The sequence below is a fragment of the Cryptotermes secundus genome, unplaced genomic scaffold (assembly GCF_002891405.2).
Source record: "Cryptotermes secundus unplaced genomic scaffold, Csec_1.0 scaffold1670, whole genome shotgun sequence".
Taxonomy (NCBI): Eukaryota; Metazoa; Arthropoda; class Insecta; order Blattodea; family Kalotermitidae; genus Cryptotermes; species Cryptotermes secundus.
Window position 1 is genome coordinate 47,318 of NW_019729935.1, and position 14,952 is coordinate 62,269.

Here is a 14,952-nt window from a genome sequence, read left to right on the forward strand (position 1 = left end):
ACTTGTTCCATTGAACTGTAAGAGTCAAGGGGCCAGTGCTTAATAATCATGAGATTTACATGATTTAACTGCAAAATCGAAAACCTTATAATCAATATGTTTCTAAACAGCATGCAAATCTGCTCCTAAATGTTCAATGGGCAAAGCACAAGGAAATAACATATTTTTATCACACTGTGATTAACATCAGCTACAGCCCCCACTCCAAAAGTTATTCTGAATTTGAATTTAGATTGTATCAGCCCAGTATACCTTCTATTTTACGTAAGGCTCAAAACTGACTTTTTCCACTTTCTCAAAAGGGGCTCATTAACGCAAGAAACTGGTAGATGACAAAAAGTTCATTAATATATACAACTTTTACAAGACATGTTTTTGATGTGGTTAAGATCTACTGACCTCACACCTACCACAATAATGTCTGTTGCACAAGGGCTCAACATTCTGAGAATCTCTTTGTGCATATGAAATTGATATAAAATTCCTGAGCTACCCAAGATTTTAAATGAATGTTAACAAATTTATAAATCATAACAAACTCTTTTGTTAAGCATATTTTCCTAATCAGCCTAGACTATATTTTGTAGCTATGCTGAGAGAAAAGAATATTGGTAAGTGAAATTTCACATACTGTGGTCTTCTGGGTTATGACACTGTTCAGTCATGTAGATGGGTAACAATGCTCTGGATGAATGTACTGCATCCATTTTGAGGTTAAAACTGAGCCAAGCTGGTAAAGTGTCTGATTATATAAACATAGGGAAGATGAAACATGAAAATAGAATCTACTTGCCTGTTTTGTGCAAAATTAAGAAAAGAAACATTTAATGTATGAATACTGATATCTGTTAAGACCTTTTGAAATCAGTACTGACATTGGGCACATTATAGTGAATCAGTTCATAGGAAATAATTTACTCGCAGAATCTGAATTAGATGTAAATACACAGTGCGTACAGTTCCTACATAAAGGTAATATGTAAAGTTATGCATACACTCTAGGTTGAAGAAGGTGGTCAACTTAAGATACAGATGTCATTTGTCTTGAAAAACACGGGACATAAGACCAGGTGGACATGACACCTTTAAACTTTAAAGGAAAGAGACCCATGGAATGATCCAAAACACTAAGGTTCAGTCAGGTAGCAGATATCATCAACAACAGAAAAAAGTGATGCCAATAAATTAAAAGTAAAGATTATGGGAAGAAAGACGAGATCAGATCCATCAACTTGTACAAACTAAAAGTGATGCCCGAGATGACACTACACAGACTAGAAACAAAATCATGAAATATAAAACATACAATGTTATCATTTATATATAGAAAACTAACCCACCCTTGAGCATGACACATGGCTAATTTTTAAAACATAACATGACATGTGAATCTGACAACACATTGATTTTTTAAACCAACATTCTGGGAAAAGGCACAGGTAGTACTTCATTATTTAATTAGAGCTTCTAACAAGAGAATGTAGAAAATAATACTTTCATACATACTTTTCCAGCCAAACCTCTGGAACATTTCATGTATCATCTAGGGGCTTGTGAATCACAGTTTGGGAACCACTGTTCTAAGTGTTAGGAATATCATGCACTACCAACACTAATTACAGCAAACAAGTGCAGCATGCACTATCTATGATTCATGCTGACAGCCAGATGCTATGAATTGTGTTATGTACCTCTCGCTCAATCAGCTTTTCAACATACTCTATGGTGCGGACTTTCATTTCCCCTGTTTGCTCGTCTATGTACTCCTCTGTACGTTGTGTCACCGTTTCCCCAACAACCCTCTCCAACTCACGCACCTTAGTTGCGCCCTCTTTGGCACGCAGAGAGAGCTTTGGGAAATCATCACTAGAGGGCCGTAATGTGGTGCGTAACTACCGGGCAGACATGGGTATGGGCTGGTTAGTCATGGGGCTTTATGTATTAATGGTAACAAAATTAACTCTATCTACATATAATATTTTGTTAAATTCTGTTATCTGAGTGACCGACAACCTTACTCGTGTACAATACAATGTCTACAGAAGAATCCTACAACATACAGTACATATTTCTTATCCTCTGCTACAGACTGATCAGTTTCTACTGCACTACTTTGAATTTCATGAACACTGCTGGAAACTTAGAAAGTATACTCTCAAGTTTTGCTGCAAAATACCCACTCTTAAGACTGCGGTAGTTTTGGCATCTCTTAATATAGCAACAGCAATGTGTACTGTCTTGTGGGAAAATTCAGTTGTTACTTGGCTCCTCAACAAAACATCTTATAGTGAAGGACACCATGAAACAGACTGGTTAAAACAAATGACAGGATGAGTGGGACAGGGATTAACACTTGCACATATAAAACACAGTTTCACAAACCTTGAAAACATTTTAGAATGGAAATTTAGTATAAAAGAAAGTACATGCATGAAAAATCCACACACTGATAATCTGGAGCATGATTTAGTTGGGCACTTTCAAAATAACCTTCAGTCATAACATTTTATTACAAAAAAAAAAAAAGTTCAATATTATTGATGATCATATCCATATTGAAACAAATAAAGCAGTTTTGCTATAAGTTTGTGCATAGTGACTGGATGGATTGTGATGATGATATCTACCTAAAGATTTAACACTCAGTGACTTAATATTCTGCCTCAGACAGTGTTTACATAGGAACATAGGAACAGAATTATTAAATATTATTAAGATGAAGTTTCCTCTTTAAGATACTAATACTGGGATTACTTTCCTCATACACCCAAGATCTAAGCAGAGGCCACAGCTGCATTAGTGGCAGACTCTGAGTTCACAACACACCAAAATATCTGATATATAAATAAGATATGTGAGACATTTCTATCTCTCTCTTGCAATTCACATTCCTCTTACAAAATATAAAATCACATTTCACAACCATTTAAACCTTCATAGTAACAAAGTTTAAATGGTCAGTAACCCTCAATGGTCTAGAATTAAATGTCAGGATCAGTACTACAGGTGCATACACAATACACTGTTTGCTACCCACTGCAGTCAACATTGGGCCTTTAACATTTACACTGCTGAGCCCCTAATATTATGGGCATGGCTCAACATGGCAGCATTGCTGCACCTGTATTCTAATGGGTCCAATCTTTATAAACACATACCACCCAAACTAACTTTCTGAATGATTTCAAACTTGCTGGGCATATATTTAATCTATTGTGAACATAATGAACTACATGGCAGACCCCTTGCTGTATTTGTATGCCCCCCATAAAGGAATTTAGAAACTACTGCATCTATAAGCTGGAATATACTACTCCAAACGTCAGCTGGCCTTGGTTATCTGAGTGACAGTAAATGCATCTAGATCAACCACAACCACCTCCATCATGTAATGAAAAATTTAGTATGCACATACTACTAAAATTTCTATTGGATTTCCCTCTATTTTCATAAATAAGCATTACCAAATTATTTTAGCACAGGGGGATATGCTAAGCTTTATTTAACTAGAAGTGAAGGGTTAGACATTAAAACAAGATGAAAAGTATTATTTCATTTCCCTCAGTCTTTAATGTACAAGCCGGATGGTCGCGGGTTCAAGTCCCGATGGGGTCATTGGATTTTTTCAATTGACCTATTCCTTCCAGCTGCACTATGGCCCTGGGGTCAACTCAGCCTCTAACAGAAATGAGTATGAGGAATTAATTAAATAATTTTCCTGGGGAGTAAAGAGCGGCCGGCGTGTAAGGCTGACAACCTTACTGCCATCTTTGAGCCGATTGTCTAGATGGACACTCAACGTCTCACAACCCTATGAGCCTTCATGGCCTGTTACACGGATAGCTTTACTTTTACTTTACTCAGTCTTTAATGTCTCATGAAGAAAGAAAATAATACCAATTTTATAACCAATGAGTTGGTGTGTTCCCAGTTTCAGGGTGTGAAGCTCTATTTCACTTCATGATAATATGGAGCTAAAGACTGAAGGCTATCTTGAAACTTGATGCACATTCTCTACATCACTGTAGCAGAAAACTCATTAGCAACCACATACAACCATTAACACAATACACTCCAATTACCACAAATGCAATACAAACTAACAGAACTTAAAACAATATTTGTGTAAGAACAGATATTTTATGGGGAAATTCCCAAACTTAATCCTCATAGGAAGCACCATGGAGAGAACATAAACATAAGGATGCAGCAGTATCAATGTTTCATGAAATTACATGTTAGAATTAAACAAAGAAACATTTGGCAACATTCCGTTAAATCATTAGAATAATGGTGATAAGCTCAAAATGCTTACTCTGTAAATTGTTTAACTAGCATGTTCAATTTATGATTTCTGTGATTTATTGCACCAACAATGCTCTGTCAACTGCAAAATATACATGGCATCAAATAGTAGGACAACGAAATGTGAAAGATGGGAAGGAAGTGATCATGGTTATTTTTAAGGAACTAAGCCACCATGATTTCTAAGAGATTGAGCCAACACATGAAAAAACTTAGAATGGTTAGTTTTTGGGTCAAGATTCAAACCTGGACCTCTCACATACAAAGCCATGAGGTAACAATATATCTTAATGTTCAAAAGGTTTATGTAAGCAGGAAGAGTGTGTTCATGACATAAAACTGTGGATGACTCAGTTCGTTCTACATCCTTCCTTGCTGATGATCACATAATCATTCAATGCTCATAATTTATTTAGTTACTAGAAAGTGTCAAGTAGTACACCAAAAAAATAAACAACTCCAGTTCTGGTGCATTAACTGGGATTTGAACTTGGTACTTTACAAACATAAGTCAATTATCTTGCTAAGGTTTTCAGTGCATCAATGTTTATGATATAAGTGCCAACAATAATATTCAGTGTTTCATAAGCCTATGTTACCTTGGACAATCATAATGCATAAATTATGTAAATTAAAACATAAGCTCTTAGTAAATAAGATCTAAAAGTTTGGGACGATGGTCTATTGTTACAAGTATTATGTTTTCGGACATTATCCGTCTTGTCTATTTTCTAAAAACCATCCTGTTTCTTTTTAAAGAGACTGAATTCTGCCCCCATCCTCAGGTAAAACCTACTCAATGGGGTCCAACAGATAGAGCTAGTCCTTATCTCCGGACACCGGAGTCTCTGAAACACTGTGTTCTTAAAAAGAAACAGGATGGTTTTTATAAAACAGACAAGACGATTAATAATGTCCAAAAACATAATACTTATAAGCTTTTAGCTTTTGAACTTTATTTGGGGCTAGTATGATGGATCTAAGTAAAGTGGAGATTTCTACGTGTACAAAAAAATCAGTATTACCTAACGAGCCAATTCACTTTGATCACTCAATTACCTAACTTTTCTAAACAACAGTCTCATTCAAATGACAGAATTAGAAGTGAATAATGAATTTGAAAGGATGTGGAAGAATGAACCACGGCATAATCTGAGGTACTATCCTACTATCTGCCTGGAGAGACTGGGGAAAATCATGAAAGAACCTCAGTCAGGATAATTGGTCTCGGGACCAAGACTTTAATCCAGAACCTCCTTAACATAAAGCAGAAAGAACACCCAGTTGATGGTGACATTCAGCAAATATCAACCCCAAAGCACTGACACATACAGTCAATACTGGTAGAATTTATCACAATAACAAAAATATAAAGATATTGACAATGAATTGTACCCTTATTCAAATGAATCAGCTGACTAACATCATGTTAACATCGTTCTCCATCTGGTAAAGAGTAAAAAATTTAGAACACTGTCAACATAATAATAAAAATACTGTTTATTTATTTATATTTTATTTAATGGTGCTCTCAGTAGCTGAGAGTATACAGCATTAACTGAAATGATGGTAGTGAATCACAAATTGCAAAGGATGTGGAAGGAAGTGGTTATGGTCTAATTCAAGGTACCATCCCATCATTTGTATGGAGGGACTGAGAAAACCACAAAAAATTTAAGTCAGGATAGTCAATGTTCCTGCCAAGATTCGAACCAGGCATCTCATGAATAATACAAGTCAACAACACTACCAAATGAGGCAACTTGCTCAGTATCCTTAGTGAAAGTGGTGCATATGTTGGACCAATGTATTTCAAAATGAAACTGCTTGAGCCAATTTTCTTGGTAACAATACTATGTCTAGAGAATGAATTGTACACAGAAGAGTTACCTTCAACCTCTAATAACTGATGTATTGTCAATGTAGTTAAAGTTGTTCGGCCAAGATGGGTTGGGCATATTACAAGAAAGCATAGCATTGAGACTACTAGAAAATAACATTTAACCTTGCCAGCCATGCACTGCAATTTTCCAATACTAACACCATTACCCCCAAGCTAAAATATTACCACTAGCCCAGTAGGACTAGGAGACTTAAAATCCTTATTCCTGGACAAAAACTCCCAATTTAAAATCTGGTATTGAACTCTGTAGTACTGTAAGATTTAAAATTCCCTATGCCAAAATGATAAAGGTTAATAAAGGTAGAAGGCAAGAAGGCATGAAGAGACAGTAATTAAGGTATTTTTCAGATTGTGGTCTTCTGAGTTGTGACAATCTGTAGTTTTGTAAGTGAACACCAATGTTTCAGAGGAATGCATTGCTTCCTTCTTCAGGGTGGAAGCCAAGTAGGGTGAGGATGTGCTTCAGTCATACAGCCAAGCTGCAAGGAAGATGGTCCCTCTGATCTATAGAAAAGGCAGAGGAGACAGCACCAAGTCTTGGCCAATGGAAGTACTGATCAACAAATGTGAGAAAAAGCTGTGATAACCTCAACATTTATACACTATACAGTCTTGTGGCTGGTGCTTGATATGATGTAGAAAAGTTGGGAGTTAACTAACTGGAAGTAGAGGAACACACAGACTGCCATATTTGGAAGGCCTGGATTCAAAACCAGCTGTAACACCAAGAAGCAGATACAAATTTAACAGAAAACTTTTGTCTTCTTTGAGCATGCTTTTATAATATGAATATTCTGAACATTCATATCCAAAAGAGTTAAAATTATTTATAACTCATATATTCAAACAACTTTTATCTGCAGTTACTGAATGCAAGGAAAAAATACCCTATCATAACATTTTTACTTGCCTGTCCATTAACTCCCACCCCCATGATCGCCTCATGTATAAAATCTACAGCAAGAGTATAATATCAGAATATTATATTTAAGCATCCTGTTGCACTCCATACGATAAATGATATAACCTCCGTCTCAAGTGCAAACAATATATTCTTGTGTCTTTGATCTTGCTCCCTACACTACATGTTTCGGCCTCAGACGGCCATCATCAGGTGTATAACACTCACGTCGCTGTCACACTGCACCCAGTTCAAAATTTAACATCTAAAACACTCTCCCTGTCATTATCAACTTCTACTTCGTTGATAGCTGTCCACCCGTAGATTACTTCACACACGTTAATTTTGAGTTTATTGTAATAGCACCATAATAAAATCTTTAGTTCTAATTTTAAACTTTTAAANGCACTTCAAACACAGGGCGAATAACCCTAACAATTTTAAAATTTTAAAATTTGGACAAGAATTTAAAAGTTTAAAATTAGAACTAAAGATTTTATTATGGTGCTATTACAATAAACTCAAAATTAACGTGTGTGAAGTAATCTACGGGTGGACAGCTATCAACGAAGTAGAAGTTGATAATGACAGGGAGAGTGTTTTAGATGTTAAATTTTGAACTGGGTGCAGTGTGACAGCGACGTGAGTGTTATACACCTGATGATGGCCGTCTGAGGCCGAAACATGTAGTGTAGGGAGCAAGATCAAAGACACAAGAATATATTGTTTGCACTTGAGACGGAGGTTATATCATTTATCATAATATCAGAAACTTCCAATGTCAGTGCTGAGTTTATCCTGTTGTCAGGAAACATTTCATTAAATGTAAAATACACATTAAAACAAATTTTATCTCACCTCAATATTATTTTCTTTGTCTGGAATCGCACCATTGTTGTTGGACAAAGCAGTACCAATCCCTGTGTCCTGACTGCTTGATTTCGAATCAATCATTTCACTCATCTTCTTAATAACCATCTGTGCTTGCAATGCATCCTGCACACAAACATCAAACCAGTCAATCAGAAATGGAATGTCACAGTATTAAAAAACATGCTGATTATCATAAAAACTTCACTTGATAATCAAAGCTACTGTTAACAAGAGGCCTCTTGTGAGCCACAGGCACAGGTGGGATCCTGTGAACATAGAAATGAATGTTCTCTCAAGAAAGACTCAACTGCAGTTTGTTGCAAGTGAAGAGACTGTGACAGTGTGGACTGGATTAAAGTGGCTCAGGATATGGTCCACTGACAGGTCCTTTTGAACACTGTAATGAACTAGCATATTCTACAGGGTTCTGAAAACTGTGGATGACATTCAAGATTGCTGTTTTTGGATTTTGTCCACCATCCAGTAATACAAAGAACACTAAGAACATTTCAGAAATTGGATCTGTTTCCCTTCTCAGATGAAAAGGTGGGATACACTTATTCTGTCACACCATTAGAAAGAGCTAACCCAGTGACTGAGGTTAGCTCTCCTTAATGGACCCAACACATTAGATGTCTCTCACCCCCTCACCTGAGGACAGAAACAGATCCAGTTGCTGAAACACTGTGTTCTTCAGCGATCTTCAGAATATTGGATAACGGAGAAAGTCCAGAAAGTTAGTAATCCAGAATGGTAATGAACCATTTGTTGCATAAAACGTGGAGAAACATTCACGTATTCTAGCCCTCAGAGGTGAGTGGTCAGTTTCATGATTTTCTTGTTTCACTGTGGGGAAAAATTACCTGGAACCCTTTATACAAGACTGATTTAGCACGTGCTAATTTAGGAGCAGTGACAAAGAGAAGATGTATGCATAGCATTAATGATTATGGTATGCTGACCCAGTTTTGTTTAATCAAAAATTGTAAGACTTACAGAAAAGTATATTGGGCATAAAATGTACAATTCATTTTTCTCTACATCTTTTGGTCAAAATATATTTTGCTCCAATAAATACTCATAGAGTTACATGCTAGTCTTTATGCAAAGGCATACATTACTATCGCATGATTTTCATTAACTATGGGTCCTAGCATGCACAGTTTAAAGTTTTACAGTTTTACTCACCATGGAATCCAGTGGCAAACATTCATGTTTCTCTGTACAGCAGTGAATAAATGCATTCCACTCCAGCAGAGTTTACATAGCCATGCAACTTACTCTTTATTGAAGCCAGAGACAATGCCCCCAAATTGCCATAACAACTCAAACTGCTTCATGCTTTTCTTTTGATCTCACACTCACAAACCCCAATTTACAAGTTCACACATTAACACCAGAGGTCTGCAGAAGAGTCATGACTGGTGAGGAGCTGTATCCTTACCTGTTCCAGAGATTTCAGCCTTGCCTGTCTCCATGCTGCTCGCTTCTCTGCCTTGAGTGCCCTCTGCTCTGCTGGTGACAACTCTCTGTCATCGTCTTCATCCGTCAAGAGTCCCTAGACATGGAATCTGAATCAGAACCTCTCAACATAAACAGCGTTCACACAAGAAGCTTCATGGAAATCTTATCTTCACCGCTCACTGCCAGCCTAGAAGCTTAAGTGTTTAATGTCATGTGCGGGGTCAAACTGAGAAAAAGAAAACATACTATCTTTCTCAGTAACATGTTTTCATAGGTTACTGAACAACACTCTCAGTATTGACACTATATGCTGTCAGATGGTAGGATGACAGACAACTGATTACTTTGAAACAATGTGCAAGGATGTTGTCGTGACCTAACTGAGGTACTATCCCAGTACACAGGGTAGTTTTTATCTCATCAATACCACAGTGAAACTTTACTGTTTATATAATTCCAGGAGTTACCATGTTTATTTCTTTATTTAATGACAGCTGCTTAGCTGCGAAGTTACAAGGCATGGAATGGGAGGATGATTGCGAATGATGTATAGGAAGGCAGAGGAAGTGTTCTCAGATTATTTTAAATCTTCTGCTCTCCTATCCAAGGTGGGTTCTTTACTGATGCTTGGTCCAGCCCACCATATATGACCAAGGCTGTATAGTGACAAGTCATAACACAAGAAAATATTTTTCTTCCAGAATGCACTTTGGGCAAGTAGATTTTGGGTCTGGCCCACCAAATTTGACAAAAGCCTGTATAGTAACAAGTCATGATGCAACAAAATATTTTTCTTCCAGAATGCACTTTGAGCAAGCAGATTTTTCCTCTTTCAATAGCAGATGCATGTAACTAGCTTTTGCAATTCCTTAAGACATCTGTAGATCATCTGCTGTTCAGTTCTCTACCATGAAATACTGTATATTGACAGTGTACCGCAGAAAATGGATGAGCCGATTGCAGCCTGAACTGTACTTGACAGAGTCTGAAGAACCATTAAATGTCCCTACCAAGAAACCTAGCCTCTGGGCCATGAATGAAACCCATCCCCCCCCCCACCCCCAAGTGCAAAGCAGGGCTGCTACGTATAGCAGAACCCCATTTATTATTCCTCAATTTACAGTTTTCCCTCATATAAGGCTTGATTTCAATGATTCTAAGTCAATAAACCTCAATTTTTTATTTTCCTCAGTGCAGTGTTCAAATTCACTACTCCCCAGAGAAACCTTATACAGAGGTTTCACTGTACTCAACTGCAACATTTGCTACTTCAAAGTATGTTTGGCAGCACACTACAATACAGTAATTACTCCAGTCTGCCAAAGTGCCAGCCAAGGGCATGCCTATATGTCTGTTCACATGTTTTATCTTTAAACTACTCAAAAGATTTTAGTGGCTAGTGCATCATAGCCATTACTTTATATGAAACAAAAACTGACAAACATTGTTTTCAATTGTGTAATTTGTAATGATATTAAAGTCATGTCACAACTCGTGGACCCAGGAGTACCTGCACGGCAATGCTTACCTCCTGCTGCAGTTTCTCTTTCATTCTTCGTTCAGCCTTGGCTGTCCTCACGCTGCCCACACTCAGCAGGCCACTTGAGGGAGGCATGGCACTTGATCTGAAAAGGATAGCACATTAAGACATAGAATGTATTTTTTAACTCCTTCCTTGCCATCAAACTCAAATGAGTCAGTAAAGCAGGTTATAAATAGGTCTGCCAGGTAGCCATGTGTGAAGCTCAAAGGCTTATTTCCTGTAGCACAATTTCTCATGTGGCTGCCATAAAGGTAATGTTGTCCATATGCTTCATTAAGTACCATATTATGAAGATGTATGAGGGAGTGGAGCTGAAAAAAAAAAGGTAAATTTATCCCTGTAACAGGCCATGGAGGCCCATAGTGTTGAGCTAGTAGGATGTCGATGCTCCAAAATTTTCTAGACTATCGGCTCACAGATGATGGTGAGGTTGTCAGCTTTGTCATGAAACAAGACCTCGAGGAGGGTAATCTTGTGATGTCACTTTATTACTCAACGCCATAACTACAATTCAAGCAACTATAACACAAAATGTTGAACAAGTCATTTCACAGTCACTCCCTTTGTATTAACAACTCTCACTCTACTGTAGAATTGTTTTGCTCTCCGCACGGCTTTCACTGTCTTCTGTTGGTGCACACGGCACACTGGCTAGTCACACACTGTTCAGCTGACTTCTTATACTGTTCCCTGTTGTTCCTAGCAGCAGCAGCAGCAGCATCTGCTGTTATGTCACAGCGAGTTGGGGGGGGGGGAACAGAGTGTTTACTGGCTTGTTATCCTAGCAGCAGCGGTGGCTGCTATGCTGTTACATCACCACGGGGAATGGTTGCCTAAGACAGCTCCTCTGCTGTTATGTCACCACGGGCAACATTACTGGCAACGCGTGTGTTATTGCGTTGCATTGAGTCCATGATTCTCAACATCCTCTCCACCCTGGCCAAAACAAAGGAATGACCAGCTACAATGGACGACCGATTCTCATTGTGTTCATTTGTCATGTCCGTGCAAAGTTCTAGGTGTATGGTTTGTGTTTCCTTCCTTTCTCCAACCACTCATTCACTCTCTCTTTCTTACCAGTGGGGGCTATAACTCCAGTAGTGGCTGGGCTCCCCCATATCTGACTCTTACTCTGTATGCAGTCTCTCTTTTTCATTTCAGAGGTGGCCGACCCCTCCACAAGGTCAAATTTATCAATCTTCGTAATCCGACAGATGATCCAGCTGCAGTCTGAAAGCTTTTCTGATGAGCTTTAATTGATTGCTGCCGTGTAGCTATTGTGTCAGGCCTCGGCCCCTTATCCCATTGTTGCTTTCCGGGCCTTTCCAGTCTCTTCTCGAATGTCTGTCCTTCCGGGCTTCTTGGTGTGACATTGTTATTGTTCTGTCCATTATGTCTGTGTCCTGCACAGTGGGTAACCTTCATTACGGCTGCAGTCACTTCTTTCAGTGGGTCCAAGATTCTTGCGCCATGCTACTGTAGCATGGTGGTACACATTCCTGCAGACGGCACCCAATATCCTCTGAGGTACATGATTTTCCCATGTCGTCTCCATGCGGGCAATGGCCAACTTCTTTCAGCACCCATCCTTGCCCTGGGTCCATTCCTTTGGCATTCCTCACCACTCTGTAGCTAAGTTTTGGTCCCTATGCTGTTTCTTCTTCGGTCCTCTGACCGGCATCACTGTGGTGTCTTCTATGGGGACCTCTTCTTGTTGTGCCGCCTCAGGTTTCCTGTCCACTGAGATTGGCTTCTTCTCTTCTGGCTTTTCTATACGCATCCAATTTTGCCAGCATTTCTTCTTTGGCCTTTAGTTTCTCAACATGCTTCTTCAAATCCATCAAGAGCACTGAGTGCACTAATGGAGGCCGAAGGGTCCTCGAGGCAGAGGGCGCTTCTGCAAAGTTAGGCTTATCTCCTGTCAAGATGGGTCTGTTTTCCATCTCCCCCTTGGCCTTCAAAAGTGCTCGCTTGGCTGAGTCTTCAGAGACTTCCATGTCAGTTGTGTATTCACTGTCTTCTAAAAGATCCTGGATATCGTTATCCAACAAAAGTAGTTGATCCAGGGTCTTCCGCAGATGGTCTAGGTAGCACTCATAATCCTCAAGTGGGGTGCCGGTGGTACATTCTCTTATAAGTGTAGTGGCCCTTGTTGTTTTCGTCCTTGACGCGGAGCGCTTCCTCTTTAGCCTTCTGAGTTCGCTGTCCGCCATGTCGAGTTGTGAGGGTATCTCCAAGTACGATCTCACAAGCTAGTTGATCGTCAGTATGGGGTCTGTCGAAAGTCAGAAGTCACAAATATCAAGAGATCCAAGTCGAAGTCAGTGACCGTGGGCATGTCTGTTTTCTCCTTTCCCTTGAAGTCTAAATGTATCGTATGTATCCCTCTCCCTGGTTTCAGCATCAAAAATGTTGTGAAACAAGACCTCAAGGAGTGTCATCTTGTGATGTCACTTTATTACTCAATGCTGTAATTACAATTCAATTAACTATAACACAAAATGTTGAACAAGTTGTTTCACAGTCGCTCCTTTCGCATTAACAACTCTCACTATATGGTAGAACCGTTCTGCCCTCAGCGTGGCTTCCACTGTATTCTGTCGGTGCACACTGCACACTGGCTGGTCACACGCTGTTCAGCTAGCTTCTTATACTGTTCCCTGTTGCCCCAAGCGGCAGCAGCACCCGCTATTATGTCACAGCAGGGGGGGGGGCAGAGTGTTTACTGACCTGTTACCTAGCAGTGGCAGCGGCTCCTATGCTGTTACATCACTGCGGGGAATGGTTGCCTAACACAGATCCTCTGATATTATGTCACCACAGGCAATATTATTGGCAACGCGTGTGTTATCGCGTCACGCTGAGTCCATGATTCTCAACAAGCCTTACATACTGGCCGCCCTCTAGCCCCAAGGAAGATTCCTGGTACTCACTTCTGTTAGAGGCTCAGTCGATCCCAGGGCCATATCGTGGCTGGAAGGATTAGGTAAACTGAAAAAATTCAATGACCTCATCCAGATTCAAACCTGCAACCTTCTGGCTTGTAGCATAGTGCCTCAACCAACTATGCTACCACATGCCCCTGGAGATATAACTCAATGCATTCTTAACATCAGTAATGAAAAAAGTTAAGTTCCCACCCTGGCTGCTTTACCCTTGAGGAAAGAGCCAATTGTACCCATCTGACAGGAGACTGGGTGGGTCCCAGAGCAGATCTGGACACAGTAGTGCTGGCAAAAATCTCTGCTTCCACTGGGACCCAAACTCCGCTCAACTGTCGTTGTCCAGCCCATATAGCCCAGTATAGTGTTGACTGAGCCAAATCATTATATTTACATTTCTTAATTAGTTACTCAGTTCAGAAGAGTCTAAATTACAGAGAGATATTGTCTAGCGTGGTCACTTTGAAAAAGCCTCTGTGATCTTATTTTCAATTTTAACTTTCTTGTACGTGAAAAATTTCTATACTTTAAAAGAAGCATTAGCCATTCCCTATCAATTCATTATCTTCCCATGTTGACACAGAAAAGTGACAGAGTTTACAGCTGTAGAGAGTATGACTTACTGACTGACTGACTGACTGACCTGGTACAGTATGAGACTACTAGATGCAACAGGGAGGGAAACCTATTGCATTCAGTAAGCAGACTAACATAATCTAGAACAGGAATATATTAACTAATTCACTTACTCTATGGAGCTAAGTCCTTCTTGAGAACTTAATTGCTACTCAGCTAGCAGATATTCTCAGAAATTTATGAAACCTGAAGGCTTATTACCTTGTTCATAAGGGCTTGCCATTTGTTCCCATCCAGAGGCAGATGAATCCAGTCCATATCCTCCTATCCTATTTCTTTACAACAAATATTTGATGGTATCCTCTGTTCTAAGCCTAGATCTTCAAAGTGGTCTCTTTTCTTTCAGATCTGTCTGAATGCATTTCTCATCTCTCCCATGCATGCT

At 39.2% G+C, this 14,952-nt stretch overlaps 1 protein-coding gene across 6 annotated transcripts in view; it reads right to left on the reverse strand.

Annotated features, from left to right (window-relative positions):
* The window catches only part of LOC111865893 (protein lap4), a 221,069-nt gene that overhangs the window by 2,142 nt on the left and 203,975 nt on the right, over positions 1 to 14,952 (reverse strand). For 5 of the 6 annotated variants that reach the window (XM_023854324.2, XM_023854326.2, XM_023854323.2 and 2 more), the window contains 4 exons: positions 10,975 to 11,071; positions 9,427 to 9,540; positions 7,968 to 8,105; positions 1,692 to 1,892 (listed from right to left, as the gene is read on the reverse strand). In XM_023854324.2, coding sequence (XP_023710092.1) covers positions 1,692 to 1,892; positions 7,968 to 8,105; positions 9,427 to 9,540; positions 10,975 to 11,071 — 550 coding nt within the window. The remainder of the gene's footprint in view (positions 1 to 1,691; positions 1,893 to 7,967; positions 8,106 to 9,426; positions 9,541 to 10,974; positions 11,072 to 14,952) is intronic. The other variant, XM_023854325.2, reaches the window with a different exon arrangement.